Consider the following 25,505-nt stretch of genomic DNA (forward strand, 5'->3'; position numbering starts at 1 on the left):
AGGGTAGGGAGCTAGTATTTCAGCGCCATTTTTTTATATAATCATATTAAAAAATTGCATTATTTCCAAAATAGCCTATATGTTAATAAAAGATATGGCCTATCTGTGTTCCAAATTTCACCCAAATCCTTTCAGCTGTTTACTGTGTTTACAAACAAACATTTGCACAAACTTACACATATAATATTAAAAAATAGTAAAATCGATTAACTTAAAAATCAATTACACTATTTTAATTTTTTCTAATAGAAAGGTACATTACCCCTGAGTGCTATAGGCAATTTTTTATCCTGGAAATGAGTGTTAATGCGGACAAAGCCCCGAGCGAAAGCTATTGCTACATACCAGTAGTTGTCGCTTATTAACAAGTCATGTGACTTGCTTATCTGACGTCAATATTCCTTAAGAATTCAATGACACAATTTACTGTTTATGTTAAATGCCCTAATTATACCACTTAAATTAAGATCCTGTTTCAACACGGTGTTATTTGCATTTTAATTAGAATCATTTTTTGTATCTTTATTGTTTGAGGGTTCGTTCAAGATGCTATTAACAATTCATTGTCTTGTTCTAACAAAAGGCGGTTTATTATAATGATAATGTTACTAAAAGCTATTCTGCAAGAGTGTCATAATAATAATTATTTAGAAAATCGTATTTAATTGACTTAGGTTAGTTATAATTACGTATGTACAGTCAGCCTCAAAAGTAGCTGCACAGTTTCACAACTTCAAAGTACCTACACATTGCCTTCAACCGAAATATTCTTATTTTTTTTTAATAAAAGTAAAGTAAAACCTTTAAAGCTTTATTACAGATAATAAAAAACGGTTGTTGATATGGGCACAAAAATTTATAGGCGATTTGAAATTTTGAATTTGTTTAGCTACTTTTTTGCTGACTGTACATGCCCTTAGTTTCTTATTATGAAATGAAATTCCAAGCTTCCCAGTAAGTTAGTTTTCATAGATATTAATTATATTATATATCTATACAACATATAATATAATTATTCTAATTTGATATATAATATATAATTTTCGTCTACTCTCTTCTATGTATGTATTACCTATTAGTGGAAACTGTGTTGGATTTAGAACCTTCATTTACATTCTATGCCTAGATTTAAATTATTTTACGTTATTTATTTTATAAAGAAAAACAGTAGTAAATATTAATTAACCTTCACACTTGCAATTAAAATTTACGTGGTGCTGTTATATTGTTAATTGAGACGATGTATTTTTTTAACTAAATCATTGTGTAATATATTTGGCACTTAACGGAGATATTATTAAGTTACTAATTTAGCAAGGTTATTTGTAAAAAAAATTGTGCATAAAAATTAGGGAGTACATACTTTTTTCTGGCAACACCGTCCCGATGCATTGCTATGGCGCGGTTGTAATAATTATCTATTAATTATCGGGTAGTCGCCCTTATTATAATTTGGAGAGTGGGCGTCTACTTATTGTTAAGTTTTATTTTATAATAAATTTTATTAAAATTTATATAAGTTCTAAAATCAAATGACGTGTAGTTAGCGAAAGAAATGGATATCCTATTCAAAGATCACAATATATTCTATAATGTTCTATGTTTTTTAATAACGGAAAACGAGAAAATTTTCGATAGAAACGATGCAAGATTGTATTGGAAAACCGTGTACCATGTTTTTTCCACCGTTCACCATCTTTATGTGGCGCTTTTTGCCGTTGGATTGGAGTTGGATAAACATGATGATGTCGCTATAGAAAACTTGCGTAGGTTCAGAGCCGGATATTTGACTGGGTGGAATTTTGTAAGTAAATTTTTGTACCTACATACTTTTAGTTCACTATACAATTATACATTGCTGTGTTTATTTGATAATTTTAATTTATTTAAATCAGATAACAAAGGACCCGTGATGGAAATTTTATAACAAAAACAGTAATTAAACTGCTATATATTTAAATTACGATGTTTTATCCAGCACTAATGGTAACATGTACGTAACAGTTTAGGATATAATGGTTTAGTAGCAATTCCATTTTTCATTGCTAGTGCTAGGATATATTTTATATCCCGGATAGCGATCACCGTATCTAAGGTGTTAAATCATCTCTCGACACTCGACATTCTATTGACTCCACTTAAAAAAAAGAAAATTGTTGCTTGAGGCATGTGTGGTAGAAGTGCAGGGCCCTTATTCTGTATGATAGTGTAAACGCGTAACGCGGCCGTGTCATGTTATCTTCGAGAAATGTGTGTGGAATAGTATTCTGTAAGCCAAATTTCTATAGTCCTAAACATGATGCGTTGTGTTACGTGCTTGTTACACACTGTCAAAATAACGTGCGGGATAGAGAATAAGGCCCCAGGGCTGTCACTTTCCCGTTTGCCTATAAAAAAAATTGAAGTGTTGCTCGCGGCCAGTGTGATACCTATAAAAGTGCCATTATGTACTTTATAGGAATAAGATGTAGCCTACATATATGGTAATATAGACCATTTACTACATGTATGCAAAATGTTATCCAAATACATTTAGCGGTTGTGCATTTAATCTCAAAACATTCAAACATCGAAATATGTTCACAACGTTTCGCATCCATAATAATATAAAGTAAGATTTTATTACATATACAAATTAACTAAGTATTGAGGAAACTATTTAATTTGTACGTTTTTGTTTATATTTTTTGTTGTCTTAATGAGGGTACATGAAATAATTGCTGTATTAATTAATAACAATTCGCTGTAGTGGTGATCACGATGCGGAAAGTTGAATTAAAGAAACCGTATTGTGTTCCTATTAATAAAGTAAAATACATCTTGTGAATACAAACAACTTTGAATCTCAATTAAATATTTGCAAATCGGTTGTCTTAATACAAACATAGCTTTGCAACAATATAACTATATTATCGAATTTACAGATTGTAGATATTTACTATGAAATCGCGTGGTTTAAGGGGGTATGTGGGATGGCCCTTAACCACACCCTACATGACTGTGGTGCCTATATTATTACAATCCTCCTCCATTTGATGCAAGCTCGAAAAATAAATACTTAAAGCGGACAATAGATGTTCGACTAAGTACGCGTAAATGTGGCTTGATGACCTTTCCGCCTGTGTATTTCTTCACTACCCGCAATTTAAAATCACCGCGCAAATATTTTCGGCAAGGAAACCGATTTGGAATTTTGATCGTAGCTCGTCTGGGCTCGTGCTGCAGCGAGACATAATTTTGTTACAATAAAAGAGTTATCACAAAACTTCTCTCATACATGTATCCTTTTTATTTATAATAGATGACTAATTTCAAGAGTTTCTCATGCAATGGCACAGGCATTCGTAAATAACTACGAAAATCGACATTCTCTTGACATTACAATACATCCTGCATACATACTGGCTGATCTCCGTTGAAATTGGCCGCCGTGGTTGAAATTCGGTGAGGGAGGAATCAATATGAACAAACAGTCCGCACAAATTTGTAGTAGTTGGCGACGTCGATCCGAGTAAATGCGAGGTTTTTAAAACAGCAAGTTTTAAACTCGTATAACACAGACATCACTACATAGTATAAAACAAAGTCGCTTTCTCTGTCCCTATGTCCCTTTGTATGCTTAAATCTTTAAAACTACGCAACGAATTTTGATGCGGTTTTTTTATTAGATAGAGTGATTCAAGAGGAAGGTTTATATGTATAATAACATCCATTAAATAGTGGAGAAATACTGTTATTTTGTTATGTTATACCCGTGCGAAGCCAGAGCGGGCCGCTATGTTTTTATATACAACGTTCACAGTTTTCTGTAGTGTATTTAGTATCAGCATTGCACCCGTGCGATGCCGGGGCGGGTCGCTAGTAAGCACTAAGTTATTATTCTAAGCTCGGTAACGGTAACGGCGCGATTTACAGGTTTTGTTTATAAATTTACTTTTCTATACACACATATCATCACGCATTTATTCCCGAAGGGGTATGCAGAGGCGCAACCAGGGCATTCACTTTTCGACAAATGTATTCCGTCCCATGATGTGATAGGGGCGAGCCTGTCGCCATATCGGGACTAAAAATCCAGACTCCAGGCTGATACTGAGTAGAAAAACCCAAATATTACTTTGCCAAACCTTTCGAATCCAGGACCTCAGAGTGCTCTCGTACCGCGCATACAGTACAACTACGCCACCGAGGCAGTCACTTTTACTTATACTGTAACTTTTATATATGCATTAAACACACGATTAACAATAAATAATTAATAATAATATCAGCCCTGTTATATACTTGCCCACTGCTGAGCACGGGCCTCCTCTACTACTGAGAGGGATTAGGCCTTAGTCCACCACGCTGGCCTAGTGCGGATTGGTAGACTTCACACATCTTCGAAATTCCTATACAGAACTTCTCAGATGTGCAGTTTTCCTCACGATGTTTTCCTTCACCGATTAACAATAATGTTAAGTATATAAACATTAAGTAAGTGCCAAAATGAATGGGTGTCTACAAAAATAGATAGGAATGTATCATCGAGTAATATAATAATAAATTAATAATATAATATAATAATAAATTAAGTAATATACTACGTAAGGAATGTATGTTATTACACGTACAAACGATATTCGTGGACGTTGATCGCGTCACAATATTTTCCGCTTCCTGGTGCTTTAAATAGGGTGACATTTACCTGCTTTATATATTTTTCAGTTCACACTTAAATTTATCCTTTTACGTTAGTCTTATAAAATAAGCAGCTTTGTTTGTTATGTATTGTGACTTTTTTTTATCGCGGGGGCGAAACGCGTTGTCGCTACCACCTTTCGGTATGAATGGAACGGGTATGAACATAACGCGATTTCTTCCACAGCCTAGGTTTTAAAATCCTACATAAATTTATCAAATCATTATAAATCATGCGACTTATGACTTATGTATCAAAATTAACACTATATTTAGTGAATGGGTATTATGTTTATAGGTGTTTTGTTTTTAAATATAACTGGAAAGAGCGTTTTTTTTTTGGGTATTGGAAGCAGCAGTCAACACCGGGGGAAACTCGCGAATGGTATACTAGAATCTGGAGGAAAGATAGGAGGGAACAGCTGAGAAGGAAGTTTGGGGGAAGGATAAGGAAACCTCCTAGGATGGCAGGAGAAGGCTAGGAATTGTTCCCGAGCTCTTATAGGCCGCAATATGAATAGGCAACCATGAGGTACACACATCTAAGTGTGTGCCTAGGGCCGCGACAAATTTCCACCCGTGCATGGGCGTGCATTCGGTGTGGAGACTGGAGACCGAGCGCACAAGTGGGAAGGGCGTGTAGGTACAGCTTCAAAAGTGAAAGAAGCGTCAGACATGTTGCCAAAAATTACACTACAGAGTTATTATAAAACCGACTGTTGGACTGAACAGGATGACAACGACTGCACAGCGCTTAAGTAAATAAATTTAAACTAGTTATAATTATAATTTAAGATATTTCCTTACAATAATTATAAAAATTGTTTGAATAAGTTTTAGATTGGTTAGGGTTTTCGCAAAAAATATTTCTTTTTATATATACGACGATATTCGTTGGGTTTAATATTAATAACAAGTTTTCCGCACGTAAATAATAAAAAATACCTACATTTGTAGTTTTTACGCAAGAGACCCAATGGTATTTAAAAAGTATAAACATGTCATATATATAACAATAATAATATCAGCCCAGTATTATATTGTTGCCCACTGCTGAGCACGGGCCTTCTCTACTACTGAGACGGATTAGTCCTTAGTCCACCACGCTGGCTTAGTGCGGTATGGTAGACTTCACACACCTTCGAAATTCCTATAGAGAACTTCTCAGATGTGCAGGTTTCCTCACGATGTTTTCCTTCACCGTAAACATGTCATACCTTTACAAATTAAACGAAAATAGTGTTCCGCTCACATTCTTTTACATTAACATGTGTGAAGGACATGACGTATTTGAACAAGTATGAACAAAAATGACAGCTAGTACCAATTTCTGTAAACATCTTTAAATTACCCCAATGCTAAGTAAAGGTTCGCATACTATAGTCGTAACAAGTCACAGCGCAGCAACGCATTTATTGCAAAATTGCACCAAATCACACAAAAAGACGCGACGGGTTGAGTCGGATGGCAATAATTGATTCAATCAGTCGTTGACATGACAAAGCAATGGATAAGTCTGATGAAGAGTTGTATTTATTTAACATACCTGAGGCAGGCCGCAGCGCAAAAGTACGCTTAGCAAGCCATTTGATAGTGCATTGCGATGCGATGCGGCCCATCCTAATGTGCATGAGCCTTTTTTTGTAATTTATATCTACCTCTTAATATAAAAAAAAAAATCAATGTAGGAACCCGCTAACGATCCCGCTGACGTTGGTTTATTTGTTTTTTTTTGCTCAAAAAAGCTGCAATTAGTCAACTGCCATCGATGATCAAATGATTTTTCAATATTTTTGACAAAAGGTCGTTTTTTTTTTCTGTAATCGACCCACGTCAGTTACCTCTGCCGTTCAATAACAAAGCCGTAAGAAAAAAATATCCATCCCAAATCTCAATACATAAAAAAAATAAAGTGTCTGAGCGTAATGACCTTTGGCTCGCTAATTGTTCAACAATAACCCTCTGTACATAAGGTACAATCTGTTTTGTTGGTGACAGGATATTTATGTCCGCCTGGATAGTGACCACCGTGTACAAGGTGTAAAACCGGCCATAATGCCCCACATACTGGCCACGAACAGGCCGGCATAATTGTGTCGATTGTCGGGGGGTAATCATCGTGCGTCAATCTGTAATCTATTAAACATCGCTTCACTTATTTGTGGAGTAGAGCGACTTTGTTGAACCTGTTTAAAAAAATATGTGTCATTTACGATTATAATTCTCACCATGGCATTAATAATTATTTTGATGACCTATCTCATTGTTCACTTACATCATATAAACTATTTATATAAAACAATCTACTTCGTAAGAGTTCTTTGTAAGTCAGTCAGCCGATGTTCCTTCTATAGTCTAGATAATAAAATTCTTAACGCTAATCTATTGGAAAACAACGTACAGAACCTGTGTCAATAAAAAATTGCATATAAATGCCCTTAACAATTTATGATCTCAATTTTTTTTATACTTATATGGGCACAGCATAGTGACCCGCTGCATCTGATGGTGAGTGGAATGGGGTCCAATAGAATGTCAACTGAAGATAGATGATTACCCCTCGACAGTCGACATAATTATGCCGGCTTGTTGGAATCTGCTATACACAGGCTCATCCCGGAAAGCGACACACTTACGTAGGCCACTATGGCGGGTTTTACTACCTTGTGTACAGTGGTCGCCATCCGGGCAGATATGATATATATCCTACCACCAGCAAATCACTAGTTTCAAAGTTTAGAAATTCATATACGAGAGTTCATGGGTAAAGTTACAATGTACATTTCTACCTCAATGGGAAGAACTGTATATGGTAGACAGCCAGTTTGTAAGAGAAGCAACTGTCTCAGGATGAGTGCAGTATGCCGTGGACACGTCACGTGTCTAGTCTAATTAATAATCTGTACATGGTGCCACGCGTACATTGGACTCGGCTTGACCTTTTGATAACATAGACAAATAGAAGACCGCTGATAAGGTTGCACAACGCGTGGAATGTCATGCCGGACCTGATTATTGCAGTGTGATTACGATTCTGAAATTAATAGAATAAAGTTGCTTATGCTCCCGGATTCGTCTGATGAGTTAAATATAACGCTAACTTCATTAATTTCAATCTTTTTGATTGATTCTGAAAAACGACGAATCGGTTATGCTTATTTTTGGAAGCCGATTGAAGATAAAGATTGGGATTGTTTATTGAAATCGGCAGAAAGCCTCTATCTTTACTATTCTATAAAGCTGAAGAGTTTGTTTGTTCAAACGCGCTCAACTCAGGATGATATGATACATTTATTAATAGGCAGATATTATTAATCCCAAGTCCTATAGGCTATCCTAGGAAAGTATAAAGCGGGACTTCATCCCGAAAACTCTTTCAAGCTGGCGAAACCGCGAGCAAAAACTAGCGCACATATAAAAATAATAATATGTAATGACGAGTCGTTAATATGAAACAATATAATAAACAGATCTCAGGTTTTAACCTTATAATTATAAAGTTGATACTTTTAATATGATGCAGAGGACTTTCAATCATGGTCAGAGTCATTCCGACGAATATATAAAAATATCACGTTGATCATTGAAATAAAAAATATAAAAGCTGTGTTGGATCTGGTTTTTATACTCTGATCTGACAACAATGAGGAAATATAATATTCTGTAATTTTCAGAGAGATTGTATAATATCCAACCTAAAATAGTCCTTATTTATACACTTGTTTAAAAAATATAATGCTAAAACTAAGGAAAAAAAATTAAACACTGCGAAAAATCATAAAAGTGACATGGCGAATTGCAAATTCATAATTTATAGGATAGACATATAGTTCAATTTCTATTATATCTAGCTTCTATTTGTAGTTCTTACCAACATTTCTCGTACATTGACCCTACAACCTGTCGCTGACCTGCCGTCATACGATCATCTTTTATTAATACAAGCAGGCTTATTATATCAACTTTACTCATGGAACATTATAATAAATTCTTCGTTTTATATACTTCATTCAAAGCTGCTGTTGGGTGTGGAACGGACTGTCGAGACGAATGTCCGCATGTTCAATCCTATGGCACACACATCTGACTTTTCTAAAATTATGTGTGTATTGTTTTTTAACTGTGAAGGAAATCATCGTGTGGAAACCTACATACCTGAGAAGTTCTATAGGGATTTTGAGGTTGTGTGAAGTGTGGTGGACTAAGGTCTAATCCTTCTCAGTATTAGAGGAGGCCCATGCCTAATAGTGGGACAAGTTCACTTGTCGGATGGTAATTCTGTTCGTCCATACAAAAACAATGCTATACACAAAACCCGCCTACAGTTTATTTATTTCGTGTTGCATGACTTTCATGGCCTATTGTTCTTTACCCTAATAAATAAACTTCTTAAACAGCTACTAATGTAAGTAAGACAATTATTTAAAAACAATTTACCCCTATTTTAAACCGATATGGTGCGTAGAGTAATTAAGATCCTTCTCCAATCAAACCGCCTTGAGCATTCGTTCCATACATTTATGGTGAACAAGCTACTGGCGAGAATATGCAAAGATATATGAATAATAAAAAAAAGGCAGTATAAGGTATTTTGGAAATTGTAAACGATCAATATATTCCTTATTAAATAATGTATCTAAAAGTGGTTGCAAATTAAATTGATGTATCCTTTAGAAGGAGATGGGCGAAATCAATAATTTTAGTTTTTATTATGAAATTAATCGAACAGTGTCTACTTTATAACAAAATTTAAAAATACAAAGTGAAAATATTGTACTATAAGAAATAGTTCTTTTTTTTCTATGTAATATAAATTTCAATTAGATAGGTTCCAAAATACAATTAGCGTGCCGATTTATTGGAGGTACCGCCTCATGTTTGACGTAAAATCGAATACTTGCTCCATAGTCCAGTGTGATGATTGGAATTTTATGACACCGGTCAAAATGCATAGTCATAACATGATCTAGTCACGTTTACTGATAGAAGTACGGAAATAAAAATTAAACTATGCGATAATTGTATCTGTTTTTATTTATTTTTGATAAGATATGACCTCTAAACCGCGGACATTAAAGTATAATGTGGCGAACGCTTTAGCGTTTTAGATTTATCAGAATATATTAAAGTGTAAAGTTTTGCATTTTTCGTTAGATAAAATTGTATTTAACATTATTTACGTTAAAAATCACATTAGATTACTTCGGAATAATTTATTCCATATAAACTTTAATTATGTTTACTTATTGAAAAAATCCGTTTCTTTTTGTAGTTATATTTCTATGTTCTATTATAATGGAATTTGTTTAAGATTTTTTGAACTGACTGTTACACATCGTCATTGCCACACACAATGTTCATTTTTGAAAAAGATTTACTTGTTGCTTTATCAGGCGAAACGACCGTAAAAAAATATTTCTGACATTTTAATCGCTATTATCATGACCGTATCTTTATACAAGTCTCTGATCACGTAAATACAGTCTGAGAGACACGTCGTAGACTAATAGATAACGCTGACTGAAGGGTTGTGACCCCGGACCAAGGTCACGGATTTCATTCCGCATGCCATTGTCACGTTTTATTATATCCTACTATCTTTTACCTGCGGCTCCGTCCGCGAGAAAAAGTTTTTCCGATATAAATATCTTGCTGGGATTAAAAGTAGCCTATAGCACTCAGTAGTAATTTAGCTTCCTATTAGAGAAATATCAAAATCGGTTTAGTAGTTCCTGAGATTTGCGCTTTCAAACAAACTTTCAATTTTATATATTAATTTAAATATGTATTTACAAATTAGTTACGTTTATTTATTTGGAAGTGGTCTAAGCATCGTTTTAGCTTTGAGAAATATTTGTATATAGCATGAATTCTTAGGGATAACAGCACTGTCTAACAAAAAAACTACGTGCAATCTCAAAAAACGACGTGCAATGAAAGTTTGCTATTTACCTACGATGAGAGAGGTTTTCGAAGTCCTAAAATAACCTCCTTCCTTCTCTATTTCTTATTCCTTTCCTTACTCCTGGTAGCTTTTTCATTATTATTCTTATATTTTGGATATTTAAGAACAGTGCAGGGCACTTAACATAAAGTAATTTATTTTCTTCTTTGCTAGCCTGTTTTTAGACTGTTCTTAATAAAAAGTATAATTTTGTCACCTTTTTTATTTAAACGAGTTAAAAGTCAACCAAAAGAAACATTAATTAAAAGATTGTTGCGTTGAGATAATAGGTGATTAACTTGTGTCATGTATGTAACTCCGAGAATTGTGGAGCCTTAAAATTAAAGCATATTCTTATTTAAAATAACTGCGTAATTGAACCGCTTTCTGTTGAGCGATTTGGGCTTGCGCATATTTGCCATGAAACTATAAAATATTTAGCAAAGTATTTATGCCAACAGATCTTTTATAATAATGGCTCTTTGTACGTTGTACCAATTAATATCTATGAGTATGGAATTATTATGTACAAGTTAATCAATGTTTGTCATACATTAGCTAAATGTAGTCATATAAAACGTGGAAATTCAAGTTTTTTGTTATGACTGGTCTTTTTTTAGCACTGTGGCATTAACACGCTCCCCTCAGCAAATGACCTTGTGCATTTGGTCCCTCCTTACTGCATGACACCTCTGTAAAATGCTAATCGCGGTTGACTACGAATAAATCATTTCAATCAATTATATTGTCTTTCTAATAGCAATGGTTGGAAATTATAACAATGTGTTATTTAAATAGAGATGCATGGAATCATTTATTTTATTTTATTTTAGTGTATGTGGGAAGATTACGGTTAATTCTACAAAATAAGTTATAACTTAAATAATTATGTGCCAATTACAAGCTTCCACATAATTTTAATCAAATTAGTCACGTTTTCATTATAAAATTAATGAAATATAATATCCACATTATAAAATAATTAAAACTTCAAAATTAATGATAGGTATTGCTTAATATCTTTATATTATTCTATATGGGTTATAAATTTCAAATAGATAGCTTCAATAAACTACGAGTAAATAAAATATCGTTTTGTTACGAAGACCGCCTTACGGTGTACTTTTTAAGATAACACGAAAAAAAAGCAATTAGGGTAAACTCATGGTATTTTTTTATTCCAGTGTTTCCAGACAGTGTTCCTCACTCTCTCGCTCACATACGATGTCCTGGAATGGCTGGACCGACATGAAACAGAATTGGCCAAGAAGTTGAAATACTACAGAGATGTTTTGTTCTGCGGTCTAGTGTTGCCGATGACTATGGTGAGATACCAATTACTGACCTTTTTTATTTTCTAAGATCAAAAAAATCATTAAAGTGACATCCTCACAAGAATTAGTAATCACCTAGCGATCTTACCCAGTATTTAAGTAACTTCCTCGACTTAAAACGGCAAGGCACTCTCACAGCAGTGGGACATAATATAATACAGGGCTGATTTATTATATACTTCTAACCTACAATGACCTATTGAAATAAAAGTATTTACAGATTTCATCGCTGTTATTTATTATATTATTTTCTCCCGACGTTTCGAAGACTTTGCAGCCTTCATGGTCTAGGGACGGACACTGGCTGTTCTATTTAAGAAGCGACAATGTTGAATGAATACCATGAACAATAACATCGTATTATAAATCTCGTGAAAAATTTACCTGTAATGGATTCACCCACGGGGCATAAATACACTCTCACCATCCAAGTACAAGGTTAATTAGTCACGTCAGTCAATTTAGAATGCCCAGCAAAAAGTAGTCTCGCAGCCGGTAGGATTCGAACCTACGCTCCCAGAGGGAATCTGATTTCGAGTCAGACGCCTTAACCACTCGGCCACGACTGCTATATTGCGCAAGCCAAATTAAGCTCTCAACTTTAGTTAAGGTGTGACGAGGGTAAATTGTACTATATTATGAATATAGTCCTGGAGTTTTAAATAAAGACCTAATATTTATAATACTCTTCATTCCAGTTCATTTCAACAATGTTCTGGACTGTCTTCCTGATCGACCGTGAGCTGGTCTTCCCTGAAGTGTACGACAAGATCGTCCCTTGGTGGTTCAACCACTGCGTCCACACCAACATCGCCATCGTAGTTCTCCTGGAAACCCTCATCCAGTCCAGGAGATATCCCACCAATCTGAAGCTGGAAGTGATCATTAATGGGACGGTTGGAGTGCTGTATGCTATTGTGTAAGTTACCTCTTTTTGCTTTGAATGACGAGACGAGCTTGCCGATCGCCTGATGGTAAGCGATATACCGCCCATAAACAGTAGAAAGACCATCCAACACCTTGAATTACAAAGTATTGTTTAGTATTCCATTGCGCTCGCCATCCTGAGATATGAGTTGTTAAGTCTCATTATGTCCAGTAGTTACACTGACTGCAATGTCCTTCAAACCGAATTCTGATATGACATGGGCCAGTGCCCATGTAGCAGCATGACATGATAGCAAAAATAGACATTAAAGGTATTCGTAAGATGACAAAGACCGCCCTATGCAGGAGGTCGAAAATATTGACATTTACAAATTAATTAACAAATATATAGATAAACTCAGTGCATAAAGTTGCTTTGTTGGGTCGTCGAGCGATTTCAAACTTTGACTGATAGAAAACAAATGTTGTTTTAGATAAGTCTAATTACATAGCCAGCAGTAACTTTATAAAGTTATGTCTTAGTTAATTCGATCGGCTTTTTGGTATAGTGACAGCGTATAGCAGCCATGAGTCGTAAGGTTTTGGGTTCGATTGCCGGCACTGGTATGAGTTTGTCTAACACAATTTTCCCGAGACTTCTCTTAAGCCGAGCCTGAAAACTAAATAACATCATTTTCAAAATGATAAAAAAATGTGTGTACCGATGCCAAAATGGAGCATCTTGATGCATGAAAGCATCTTCTTCTAACAAAAGATGCTTTAATTTTGAACATTTTATTAACTAGAACTTTAACATACTTGATCCCATGATAAATTTTGTTTTCAGATACTACTCTATCTACTTCTTCGCGCACAGATGGCTGTATGGCGTCTTCGGTATAATGACATGGTGGCAAGTCTGTCTGTACCAAATCCTCATCTGGGGCTCGTGTTTCGTCTTCTACTTTATCCAGTTCCCCATAAACAGACTGTTCCATAGAGAAGAAGATTCCATGACGAAAGATGAGGTTACGGAACAGAAGAATGGAATATCAGAAGTTAAGACTGTGATTCCTGAAGTGAAACTCAATGGTGAAGAGAAACCCGCTGATCCAGATTCAATGCCTTTCTCCAACAAGTCCTGGAGTTTAAAGTATAGGTCTATGAGAAGTCAGATTGAGAATTCGAGCCTGTGATATTAATGTTATGCAGTTAAGTTGTAGATTTCGAGACTGATGGTCTGTTCGTATCCGCAGTTACATGGTTTTATTGTAAATTATCAACGATTACTATGGCAGCCTTATAATATAATTGTGATGAAATTATGAGAATACTATGAGACAATTATAATAATTTAATTTTGGTGGGCGGTTGAATATTTGTCTCCGATTGGGTAGCGACCATCGTACACAAGATGTAAAATCCGCCATAGTGGCACACGTGTATGTGTCGCGTTCCTGGATTAACCTGTATATATTCGACTTTAAACAGGCCGGCATAATTGTGTCGACTAGTGAGGGATGAACTTTTCTTGTCAGTTGACATTATCTACACCCCCTCTTAGGTGTTATGCAATCAGGTGCAATACGTTTAATTTGTTGTGACCTTATAAAAAAATCATAGAGATCAAAATAAATATTGTTTTTGGGTTTGTTATTATAAATTAGGAATATATAGAGTTCAAGTATGTCCATTTATCTGATAAATGTCGTGAATAAGGAACGGAGAATAAAGTTCCATATTGGATTAAAACTTTTCTCATATTTATTTTATATAAACTTGTAATGAGTAAAATTTTATCCATTGAATTTAGTTCAGGAATTGAAAGATTATATTTACTTTTAACAAGTAACTCGGTACATTCCAGTTTTAAGATTATACTCAACCTTAAAAATAAAACCTAAAAATATATTATATAAATGTATTATGTATGTATTATATGTATACGCAATAATGTAATTCTGATGTTAGTTTTATAGTGACAAACCTTTTTTGTCTTTAACCGCATATTCAAAATATCACTAGAACTACATGTTTCCAAAGTAGCAGGAAAACGAATTACAATGCAGGGTGTAGTAACATTTTATGTTAATGTAGAAAAATATTATTTTAAGGGTTATGTATATTGATAGTCATTTGTTTTAAGAATGCAATAAAATTGGTAATTTTATTTCACTACTTGTTTGTTTTTTTAAAACTTTATCGACGTTCGAAATATAACTAATATTTCGTTGGATTCCTAATATAAGTACTTATCATTACAATTTCCATAAGTTTTCTCTAAACAAAAATTAAGAATGTTAAGTTAGGAAAAATCAATACACCAAAGTAATTTTTATATTATATTTTACAGTTTTTTTCTTAATATTACAAATGGTTTACATACAAAAATATGTGTTTATGTTATTTTTACATTAAAGTGTTCATGTACCGGTGAAAGAAATTTTGGAAGTTTTAAATAATCTTACCATTTGCAACGTGTCACAGTTATTATGGTAATTTTAATTATTGTGTATATTGAATATAATCGTTTGAATGCCAATAACTGAAGGTAAATTATTTTGATGTTGCCAGATAGTGCCGTAAACAATCAATTGTAAATATAGTACTAGCTTTGAGCACGACTATAGCGGTTATTCTTAAATTTGATGTTTAAAACCCAATATTTGCTGTTGCGTTTAAGCATTATTGAAGTCTTTTCACAATATATTCATATGAAATAACCAGAATATCTTAAAAATCGCCAAAATTTCTTTCGCTTGCACATCGGGTAACCTTTGAAAAAAGGCTCTTATCCATAAGGTAACTAAATTCATATAAAAACCTTACGATAATATTTTAAATTACATTGGCAGTGAAATAATAATTTAGTTTAATATTTACCCTTACTTGTTTGCATATATCATTTCTTTTATTTCAAGTTATAAACAAAAAGGTAGATAGAAAAATAAATTAATTAAACGGGCATTTTGGGTAATTAACACTTATCCAGTATCTATTGTTATTCCATGAAAGAGTATTATAGAAAAAGCTTGTTTTGTATTAAATATTTATCAAAATTATTTTGCTATTTATTGTGGTGCTAACAAAATGATAGCAGTAATTATCTTCCAAGGAAGAGCAGCAAATTCGTTAAATAGTTGTCCATTTGAGTGATCAGGGTAAGCATTAAAATAAAAGATTCAATTTTCTACGAAAACCTATGGATTATATAGATATCAATTGTGATTGCAAATATTTTGGTTCGAGATGAGAATTGAATAAAGAATAATTTTTGTTCTATAAATAAAGTAATATCATATCTTTAATGAATTGAGAATATTTTTAGTCTTACATTACGCTATAGATATTCTGCTCCCATAACGTATACAGCCACAGTTGCAATATAATCGACAGGCTTTCATCGATTCTTTCAAAGGTTACCTTATCATCACATTTAAAAATCACCTAAAAATTGCCTGTACAATGTCCTAGGAAATCTAGTTAGAACATCGTCTTGATAGACCAGTCTTTGCGGCTGTAAATAGTATGAAGACGGCGTCCTAATATTTACATGGGGACGTTTCCTGACTTGGTAGGTACTCACTTCTGACGCCGAATACTGCGGGTCGGCATTCTGGAAGTTACCTCGAAATCTAGCGAACGTGTAATCTCGATCGGCTGACACAAAACCGCTCGGGACTCTGTTAATTGGCAAATTTGGAGAGAGCGCTTCATTGTATCTATCGTCGAAATCGTTTTCTACTGAATCAGCGAGATTTTGCTTTATTGATATATTTTCGGGAATTACTGGTTTGCCCGTTGGGCCATAGGGTTTTGATACTTCAACTTTGATTTTTGGTTTGTATGAGTCTGATCCTTTAGTAAAGGGAATAGAGGTTGCTAAGTACGGTTTTATGTAATCACCAGGTGATAGCGTGGATTCAAGTTTGTCTCTAATAGCTTCATAATTATCGTTGTAAACTCGCAAAACTTTTGTCGCTAACTGCTTTGCCTTTTGCTCATGAGTTATAAGTTCTGCAGTTGTTGTTTCCGGTTGCTGTGTCGTCTCTACTTTTGTCGTTGTATGAGCTGCTGCTGTTGTTGACTCCTTCTTTGTTCTATCATAGTCTATGTCTTCTTCGTCATAATACTCATATTCCTCCTCAACAACTTGTCTCAGTTGTTGTGATGTGGTAGGTTTTTCAGTGGTGACAGTTGTTGTTGGTTTTGTTGTTGTGGTTGGAGTCGGCGTTGTTGTTGTTGTTGTTTCTCTAGTTGTTGTTGTACGGGTTGTTGTAGTAGTTGTGGTGCGGGAAGTAGTTGTAGGTTTGGTGGTTGTCGTGGTCGTTGTAGTAGTGGAAGTGGTGGTGGGTTTAGGGGTGGTGTTTAAGGGAGCTGTGAGATCTCTGCCGGCGACTGGTTGCAGCCCGCGCGGCAGGTACGGGCTACCACCCCTAGACGGTAAAAAAGGACGCTTTACAACTTTGACTGTAGGCCTAACTTGTTTGACCTTCTCTTCTACTTCTTGCCTCTCTATTCTTTCTTTTTGATCCTTTTTATCATCGTAATCATAATAGTAGTCATCATTTGGTTTCGGAGTACGTTCTTCTTTATTTCTCTGATTATAAGAATATTTCTGACCTCTGCCAGTAGGCGGAGGATTGTAATATTCATCTTCATAATCTATTGGTCTTTTAGTCTTTCGTCCTTTGCCTCCCGGGCCAGTGATAAGTGGCCTTGAAGGTTTAAATTTTTCCTTTTCTACTGGCTCCGCTTTAGGTCTTTGCTGTATGGCGGCAGACTTTGCAGAAGGCAATGATTTACTAGTGTCATCGTCTTCATAGTCGTAGTAATAATCATCCTCTGCCTTTGGGGGCGCTTTTGTTGTAGCAACTGTTACATATTCATATTTTCCCCTTTCATTAATCGGAACTGGTCGTTTAACTTTTGGGGGCATTCTGGGTTGGCTGAAGAGCCCGTGACCGTTTGGCTTGACTAGTCCTTCTGGTGCTGAGGGTGTATCTTTTTTGTCTTCTTGAAGTCTGTCGTCATTTTCGTAATTTCTTTCAGGTTTAGCATACGGTCTTTCATCTCTATTTCTATAAGGCCGTTCTTCTCTGTATCTTCTACCTTCGTTTTGGTAACGATCCTCCCTTGGCCTGATAGGTTTTTCAACAACTTCATCTCTGGGTGGACGTCTCTCTTCTCTGGGCTTTATTTCATCCCGAGATCTGATGCTATCACGAGGTCGTAATTCATCTCTTGGCCTGATTTCGTCTCTTGGTCTTATTTCATCTCTAGGCCTTATCTCATCTCTGGATCTTGAATCTTCCTTGGATCTGGTTTCATCTCGAGGCCTTTTCTCGTCCCTTGGCCGTATTTCGTCTCGTGGTCTTATGTCATCTCTGGCTCTAGTTTCATCTTTTGCCCTGATGGGTTCTTCATCACGAGGTCTAAATTCATCTCTTGGCCTGGTTTCATCCCTAGGTCTGTAGTCATCTCTAGGTCTTTTTGGTCTCATATCGTCTCTAGCACCATCTCGCTTTCCGCCTCTTGGTCTGTCTTCATCTTCGGGAGTGTACCGGTCATCGGGGGGGTAGCGGTCATCATCTTGGTCTCTGGGCCTAGGACGTCTACCAGGCCTGAAACCTGGTCGTCTGTCAGCATCTTCTTCATAAGGCCTCCTTTTTCCTGGGCGTCTATCATACGGCCTTCTTTCTTCAAACGTATCAACTGGTTCTTCGTCTCTGGGTCTTGGACGTCGATCGTACCTGAAATTGATATAAAAAATATGTAAGCGAAGGTGATTTTTAATTTACTTATATGTACATTAGTATCAAATGGATAATTTCATGTGTTAAAACTTTGCATAATAGAAAAATAAGGTAATTCATTAATACATATACAAAGCTATGTTATTTTTTTTCTTGAAATGAATATATTGATTTGCCACTCTCTGTAAACAATCTACGTACTTATTGATTTCTTATGTTTACGCGAATGTTAGACATTGAAATTAAAATAATTTTCGGATTCTATGGCGGTTAGTATTTTATTTTTCTCCCGACGTTTCGAAGACTTTACAGCCTTCACGGTCACGGGGGTGACAGCCCCCCCCTCGCGATAGAATCCGAAAATTAGTTTAATTTCAATACGTACTTATTTTGATATCTGTCACCAAATGTTCTTACCTATCATCCTCATAGTCGTCTACTGGCCTCTTTTTCTTCCCTGGTCTCCCACCAGGGCGAGGTCTTGGTCTCCTTCTGAAAAGTTGTTAACTCAGATATATATTTATTTATTACTAGATATGTGACTACCTCCTTGACCAACTATGCCAATGCCAACTGCGCAGTACGACACGGTTTGAAGCTCTCGAGTTGGGCAAAGTGATATAAGATTATTCTGCTTCGTATCAGCCTGGAGTCAAAAATTTGTGCCCGATATGGCGATAGACTCAACCCCTATTACAACATGGGACGGTACATATAGGTGATAAGTGGGTAGCCTGCATGCACCTCTGCCTATCCCTTTGGGGGTAAAGGCGTAATTTGTTTTTTTTGTTTATTTTTTTACTAATATAAATATGTAATGTGGACTTTTACTTTAAGCCTTTTAGTTACATTAAAGTTACATCGTAGGTTTTCGTGCAAATTTTTTTTAAATTTGCAAATATTATGTTCTCTACTTTACCTATCATCGTAGTCGTAGTCATCCCTGTAGTAGTAGTCGTCATCGTAGTAATCATATCTGTAGTGTGGCCGCCTTCTGGGTGGACGGGTGGGCCGCTGCGTGGTAGTGGTTGTAGTTGTGGTGGTAGGTGGTGGCGGTGGTGGATCAGTAGACGCTGCCTTGTAGAGAGCTTCGTTTCTGAAATAATTAGTGAACACAATTTAGGAATAAGGATAATAATTCCAACAATAATTTAGATTGTTTTAAAAGTAGATATTATTTCTTTCGTTTTTATCTCGGTAATATTCTATCACCGGGTGATGTTTGAACGCAAAATGATATTCAAAAGTCATTTGTACCTGTTGAAATAATTTGGTGAATTTTTGCAATCAACTTCGGAGACGAAATGGCAGATGAACGTCTTCTGGTCAAAGGCGGTGTAGTTGGCGCAGAGGAAATCGTATCTAGTGCCGAAGAGGCAGTGGTGATACACCTGTAAAAAGGCAGTTAGTTATTCTTATAAGTCCAAACAATAAATGTAGGTACATGACACGATAATAACTGTAGAAGCAGTAGTATTTCTCAGTTTTATCAAAGAAACCCCTCGGCAGTTGACACAATTATGCCGGCGTGTTGGAATCTATATGCACAGGCTGGTCACGGAATGCGACACACTTACGTGGGCCACTATGGTCGCTATCCGGGCGGATATAAAATATACCTTACCACCAGCCAACCACTTTGGAACATATTTTTTTGGAGATATAACATATTGAATGTAACAATTACAAATATTTTGCTATAATCTACTTTAACACTTGCGCATAAAGGTCAATTACGGTGTTTGTAAAATAGAAATTAAACAAAACTCATAAAACAAAGACCAAATAAATTATACCAAGCAAATTAAATATCATATAAGATAATGAATAACAAAAATACAATGATATATTAAATCAATTCCTATACAATAACCAAATATTACACAAGATATGAATTCGACCAAAGGGACGGACGATCTCTCTTATTAGCTAGTTTGCAACAGAGGTCGTCCAGTATGAAAATGAATCAGGACTTTTCAGACCGGTTGAAGCATCTGCCTTAACGGGAATCGGCCTTGAATGCGAATTTATTCCAATGTTTATAGCTAAAAGTTACATCACTGCTGACCTAAAAGAAAATGGACCTATAACATCAACCTACACTGACCCATGTTTGGAAAATTTCAGATAAAAATCAAATACGACCCAACTTAAATTAACATCAGCGACATCGATTTTCATTTTGTTGATAATAAAATTGCCAGTTGATATTGACCTGTACCAGCTTACATAATAGGGAAGCACTAGGGCTTCAGTTTTAAAGGGCATCAAATGCAGTTTAATCTGCATGTCAGATGCCATGCCCCATAATTTAACTCAAATACATCTGTAGGAACATCAAGAAACATTACTTGAGGACTAAATGTCCAATGAGAGAAGAGTCCCCCTTATACGTACACTCAATTATCAGTCCCAAGCTTGATAAAAAGACTTACCTGACATTTATGTGGGACCGAAGCGTAGAACCCATCATGGAGTCCATCACACTTGAAGTCCATGGTTTCCGGAGGAGGAACGGTTTCGTAGAAGGGATACCCGGAGAGGTTGTACCCGTTCAGCTCCCGGGGAAGGTTCGGGTCGTGGATATAGTCGATCTGCGGTATGCCTGTCAGTTTGCTAGTCGAATTCGACGCATCGCCATCTTCCGCCGTAGGCTCCGTCTAAAAATGATGATTTATAGTTTGTAATTTTCTTAAATTCTGGTATCATGGCATTTTATATTATGAAAGTGAATGATTTACTTCAGCTACGCTATGATCATGTTTTGTCTCGGATGATGTAACCAATAATTAACATTTAAATCAGAAAAAATATCATAAACAGTAAATATACAATCTGTTAAGATGATACAAGTATTCAATTCATAACCCATCTTCCAAAAAAAATCCTTCACAGTTTCCACATTCTCTATAAGCCTCATAGCTCACATTACAATGTTTAACGTTAACAACAAACTTCAGTAACAATTGTGAAACCATAAATCTAGCTGGACAGTATAAACAGATTGTGCAAACGTCAGGTGTGGCCCGACAGTTGATCAAGGTGATTTGGTCGTTTCCTCATTCTGCATAGCAAACATTTAACTTGGGGCCATTAAGCCCAACTTGTTTATCTCTATGTAATATTAAATCCTTACTTTTGTGTGATTTTGGTTAAAAACCTGACATTGACAGTCAACAGAGTTTATTACACTATTTAGGAAGGTTTAGAATTGAATAAGGCAAGTTGAAGTATAAGGAGCTTATATCTAAGTAAGTGTTGCTCGAGGGTTTGGCGCGTTAAAAGCCTTTCTTTCTACAAAAGTCCCTAAAACTCTGTAGGATGTCAGCCCCATCTATATATATAAAAATGAATTGCTGTTCGTTAGTCTCGCTAAAACTCGAGAACGGCTGAACGGATTTATCTTATCTTGGTCTTGAATTATTCGTGGAGGTCTAGGGAAGGTTTAAAAGGTGAGAAAAATTCGAATTGCCGGGAAAATCCTCAAAACAGCATTTTTCTATTTCCCATACAAACGTTTTCTAACTAATACGTAGAGTCAATTTGAGCTTTATTGCTATTGTATAAAGTTCACTGTTGTCTAAGCAATGTAGGTGTGTTCCTAACATCAAAGCAGTGTGCGTTGGAGCACAGAATATAATAATGTAATGTCGCGTTCTGAAACTCAACAAAAGTGATATCGCGGACCCGACTAAATTGAACAGTCACAAAATTTAATATATCATTAGTTATTTGGTTGGCTTCACGATATTATTTCTTTTGTCTTACTTTAAAATGCATGTTTTCGTTATGGACAATTTTTGAGCTACTTTTGCATATCTATACTTATAATAAATCTGTAGAGAGGTCAATTCTGTACATGAAATATATTTCCAAAATAACTGGGGGTGATTAGGGGATCGATACTGATGCCAAAAATGCAATTAGTAAAATTTTTGTCTGTCTGTCTGTATAACCGTTATAGAAACAAAAACTACTCGACGGATTTTATGGTTATAGTATACTTTTCATCACGCTACAATTAATAGGAGCATAGCAGTGATGGAAAATGTTGGGAAAACGGGAGAAGTTACTCCATTTTTTAAGCTTCCGTCATTTCGTGTGCAACCTAAACGTTCCTTCGATTTCACCAGGATCCCTTCATCAGACCCTGACCGGACAATCGGACCACCTGCATACCACCATAAATTAAAAAAACATCCCGACAAATTGAGCACCTTCTCCATTTTTGAAACCCGAAATCCACGCGGGCGAAGCTGCGGGCGGAAGCTAGTCTATTTCATAAAAACGGAATTAAAACTTTATTATTTTGTATGGGAGCAAAATTATCTAAAATTAGAGAAAAATCAATTAAATGTCGTGTGGCATGATGCTGGATCATGTGGTAAATTTCATCCGAATTCATTCAGTTGTGTCTGCTTTTACTTCTAACAAACTTATAATTAATATTTAATCATTAACACAAACTTTCACAAGATAGAATTCGATAAGATAATAGTTTTTTTTATCATCTTCGTTAATATGGAACTCGAACGCATTTCATTCTTGTGCCATTAGTTAAAGCTGGGCTTTGTCAGATTATTCATTTTAGTAATCATCTATTTATATACATATTATAAAAATAATATGTATTCTCTTGAACATTAGACACATACATATTATAATTATCTATCTTCGTGCTAATCGATTAATCATATGTTTGTTTTATTGGATTTAACTAAATTTAGAGGTTAGCATCGTCTTTCAGAAATAGTCAGTTTCTCAATTACTTCATAATATAATTTATTGACAACTGGAAACAATCGTGATCGACAATCCTAATGACCATTCTAGGGCACCAGAGATCAACAGATACTCAATATGTCAGCTAGAAGAATTTTATCTCAATAAACATGTTATGATTTATGACTATATTCAAACAATTTTGTATAATAATCAAATTATATGCCATAAACCTTGGTCTCGTATATCGATCAAAATCCAATTATATTATAATAATTTTCCAATAAACCCCGCTAGATGTCTCTACACGGCAATATTTTAAACGTATGAGGAAAGTTGGAAACGAAAGTCGTGTGAATGAACTTCCTACATCATCATAATGATGAAGGGGAGCGGAGACATAACCTAACACATGACTTGAATTTCTTGTGTATCAGAAAATGTATGACGTTTAGTGCTATAATGTAGTTAAATAAAAATAACCCTTGTTCGTTAAAAGTATGTTTCGAACATTTTCGACTTTATATATGTAGAAATTGAAAACATATTCCGTTGGTTACCTATGTAATATCGTTCATTATAATTATAGAAATTGAAAATAAGAGTAAGTTATTAATTTGTCAATATTAATCTTACGTTAGAATAAATAAGTGTCTTATAGACTTTTAAACAAAACTGAAACTTCCTTGAGGAACAACAAATGGATGCTGCTTTTATATACCTGGGGTCCATCTTCAGTCTCTGGCACCTCCTCGGGCGCAGGCGTTGTGGTGGTGGTGGTCTTCGCGAAGATCAAGGAAGTCGCTCTCGCTGCCGACGTGATGGGCAGCTCCGAGGCCAAAACTGTGAGGACTATACCTAGAAGTATTTAACAGTGGTTTTATTGTAAATTTCATGTAGGAACAAATTACTATTTTCTTTAATGGAAACGTGGTCGCAGTTAGTGATATTAATTGATGGGTTTAACGCCTTTGTTTCAAATGTTTTGGAATGGAAGTACCGCGCATGAAAAACAATTACAATTTAATCTCAAATATATATAATTATAGACATAGTTTTTCTTTGTATTGTTTTAAGGCCCACTGTATACTTAATATAATTGCAAAATCCACTTTAATTACGAAACATAGATTAGCTATGTTTCACAATAATATGTAGGTATGTATTGCGTGAAGTGTTCGCACTTGACCGCAGTTTTTTGTCGTAACTCGCAACGTCAATATTAGCACGAAATGTACTCTGAACGATTTTTCTGCTAACACAAGATTATTGACAACTAATTCTTAGAATTAGAATAAAAACTGTAATATATTATTAATATTGATGATGATAAATTGAGCAATGGCATGTCAAGGTGGTATATTTATTAACAGATCTTGGTTAACGAGTAATGTTAAAACAATACGTTGAAAAAGAAATATTTAAGACGTATTTCTTATCCAATGTGTAAATTCGGACGCAGTTTAAAGTATTGTTACAATATTTGTGAGTAGTGTTGGTTCATGCGTTATTGAGCCACTAATTTATAACAGAGAGACAAACCCGTCTCCTTATAAAAAAATCACAGGTCATACCGATGAATACAGATAAAAAATGGGCAGAAACTGCTTTGAGAGTTATAATGGATTTCGCCTGTCACAACAGAGCTGAAATTCGACTGCATTGTATGTAAAGGATCTCAATTTTAGATTTATGTTTATTTCGTATTAGACAAGAGTTAATATCTTCTCAGCAGGCAACAATGTAACAATCATCACGTTCCTATTCCTTGACCTTCGCTATCCTTTCATTTATGTTCTTGTATTAGCCGGGCTACACGGATATCGTAACAACACAGTTTGTACTTAGAGTTAGTTATCGCAAAAATATCCGCGCGGAATTTTTTTATTAAAATTGTCTAGTAACGAGCGTACTGCGAAAGACAAAGTGCTGATGGTTGCGACAAAAACGCAACGCACAGTCCACAGCGAGCTACTCCTTATTTTAAAACTTGGTTATTATTTTAATAGCACAAACGGAACATCCCATAACGGATCAGGTGATGTAATAAATTGACATTATAAAATAGCTAAAATTTAAATGTTAGCGGTGAATATCCTTGACTTTTGAAACAAATGCCTCGGGTAAGAGGCGCCTCACGCAGATCTGACTAATTTTGCGATGTATATGGTTTAAATGCAAAATAATATGTATCAAATTCTT

The 25,505-nt window shown here is 35.2% G+C and overlaps 2 protein-coding genes and 1 non-coding gene across 9 annotated transcripts in view; 1 reads left to right on the forward strand and 2 right to left on the reverse strand.

The window, feature by feature from the left end:
* The window catches only part of LOC115439815 (androgen-dependent TFPI-regulating protein), a 31,548-nt gene extending 16,547 nt beyond the window's left edge, over positions 1–15,001 (forward strand). For 2 of the 3 annotated variants that reach the window (XM_030163831.2, XM_030163832.2), the window contains exons 2-4: positions 11,809–11,949; positions 12,657–12,877; positions 13,673–15,001. In XM_030163831.2, the coding sequence (XP_030019691.2) occupies positions 11,809–11,949; positions 12,657–12,877; positions 13,673–14,021 (711 nt within the window). In that variant the 3' untranslated portion in view covers positions 14,022–15,001. Of the gene's footprint in view, positions 1–1,417; positions 1,805–11,808; positions 11,950–12,656; positions 12,878–13,672 lie in introns of those variants that run through there. The other variant, XM_030163830.2, reaches the window with a different exon arrangement.
* On the reverse strand, positions 12,446–12,527 carry Trnas-cga. The gene has a single exon. It is a non-coding gene; the product is annotated as a tRNA-Ser (tRNA).
* Positions 15,002–15,158: 157 nt separating the features above from the next.
* Positions 15,159–25,505, reverse strand: part of LOC115439814 (cell surface glycoprotein 1) — a 57,730-nt gene continuing 47,383 nt past the window's right edge. For all 5 annotated transcript variants that reach the window (XM_030163826.2, XM_030163828.2, XM_030163824.2 and 2 more), the window contains 6 exons: positions 24,025–24,161; positions 21,017–21,241; positions 19,839–19,972; positions 19,501–19,677; positions 18,999–19,073; positions 15,159–18,578 (listed from right to left, as the gene is read on the reverse strand). In XM_030163826.2, coding sequence (XP_030019686.2) covers positions 16,262–18,578; positions 18,999–19,073; positions 19,501–19,677; positions 19,839–19,972; positions 21,017–21,241; positions 24,025–24,161 — 3,065 coding nt within the window. In that variant the 3' untranslated portion in view covers positions 15,159–16,261. The remainder of the gene's footprint in view (positions 18,579–18,998; positions 19,074–19,500; positions 19,678–19,838; positions 19,973–21,016; positions 21,242–24,024; positions 24,162–25,505) is intronic.

This window comes from Manduca sexta, chromosome 18 (genome assembly GCF_014839805.1).
Source record: "Manduca sexta isolate Smith_Timp_Sample1 chromosome 18, JHU_Msex_v1.0, whole genome shotgun sequence".
NCBI classification, from domain to species: Eukaryota; Metazoa; Arthropoda; class Insecta; order Lepidoptera; family Sphingidae; genus Manduca; species Manduca sexta.